At 59.6% G+C, this 1,091-nt stretch overlaps 1 protein-coding gene across 1 annotated transcript in view; it reads right to left on the bottom strand.

The window, feature by feature from the left end:
• Nucleotides 1–1,091, bottom strand: part of VOLCADRAFT_99810 (uncharacterized protein) — a gene marked incomplete at both ends in the record, with an annotated part of 1,521 nt that overhangs the window by 249 nt on the left and 181 nt on the right. Inside the window, 2 exons of the mRNA XM_002958485.1 lie at nucleotides 9–146; nucleotides 405–665. Coding sequence (XP_002958531.1) covers nucleotides 9–146; nucleotides 405–665 — 399 coding nt within the window. The remainder of the gene's footprint in view (nucleotides 1–8; nucleotides 147–404; nucleotides 666–1,091) is intronic.

Below are 1,091 nucleotides of genomic sequence, written 5' to 3'. Positions count from 1 at the left end.
GCTTGCACCTGGTCAAGCCTGGTGTGATCCTTGGCAACAACCCTGGCGGCACAGCCCCCATTCGTCGGCAGACGCTGCACGTGGACATGCAGCCTGGCAGAGGGATGTCGTTTGTTGCAATCGTGCCATTGGAGCAGGACATCGAGCTGTGGGTGAGCCCAGGGAGCCACCACACTGTGCAGGCGTTTGCTGCTCGGGCAGAGCCTGCTGCTGCAGCTGCTGCTGCAGCAGCTGATGATGCCGAAGCAGGTGATGCAAGCAGAGCCGACAGAAGCAGTGCGGCAGGTGGGGAGGCCAGCCCCCACAGCGGTCAGGGGGCGGGGCGGGGTGGCACGCCATCAGGCCTGTCCCTGGCGAACACATTGACCCTGCCGGACGAGACAGCCCTGAGGTTCGTGTCGCACCTCCCGAGTCACCCAGTCATGAGGATGCGGGGACAGCCTGGCCAGATCATTTTCCTGCATGGCAACACTGTGCATGCTGGGGCGGCTGGCAAGGCTGGCACCTGGAGCCCGCGCCTCCACTGGTATGTTCAGGGTGGTGATCTGGAAAATGAGACATACAGCCTGGCTTATGTCCACAAGGAGCTCCGTCGGCTGTTCCACCTCTCCTGAGCATTGAATATGCACACGGATGCCATTCCACAGTGGCCAGGCAGATTCCATCTGTGAGCGGCCAGCTTGTAGTTTGAGTGTGAGAGGGCGGGGTTAACCCCAAACGTTTGGGGCTGGTGAGACTGGAGTCCTGGCTGTGGCTGGTGAATGACCACAAACCCGCTGAGCTGGCGGTGTTGCCACCGTGCAGCTGGCCCATGAATGGGTTGAGACGTGCTCGTGTTCTGTCTAGCCTGGGACTTGATGGTCAGACCGGCAGGGTGGCGCCCTTGTGTGTGCCCCGGTGTGCTTGTGCTAGGTCTTTCCGTCAGTCCCTGTGAATCCTAAGCACAGTGTTGAGAGTGATCGAAGTGCACCAAACCCTAAAACCCCATGCAGGCACTTTATCTCACTAGATAAAAGACAGCGGAATCCATGCTCCAATAATCTGCTGACAATGGTCAGGCCGCTGGCGCCCTTGATATAAAGAAGCAACCC

Source organism: Volvox carteri (genome assembly GCF_000143455.1).
Source record: "Volvox carteri f. nagariensis unplaced genomic scaffold VOLCAscaffold_96, whole genome shotgun sequence".
In the NCBI taxonomy this organism is placed as follows: domain Eukaryota; kingdom Viridiplantae; phylum Chlorophyta; class Chlorophyceae; order Chlamydomonadales; family Volvocaceae; genus Volvox; species Volvox carteri.
The sequence above is the reverse complement of the archived record's forward strand: the minus strand, read 5'-3'. Positions and strand labels throughout refer to the sequence as shown.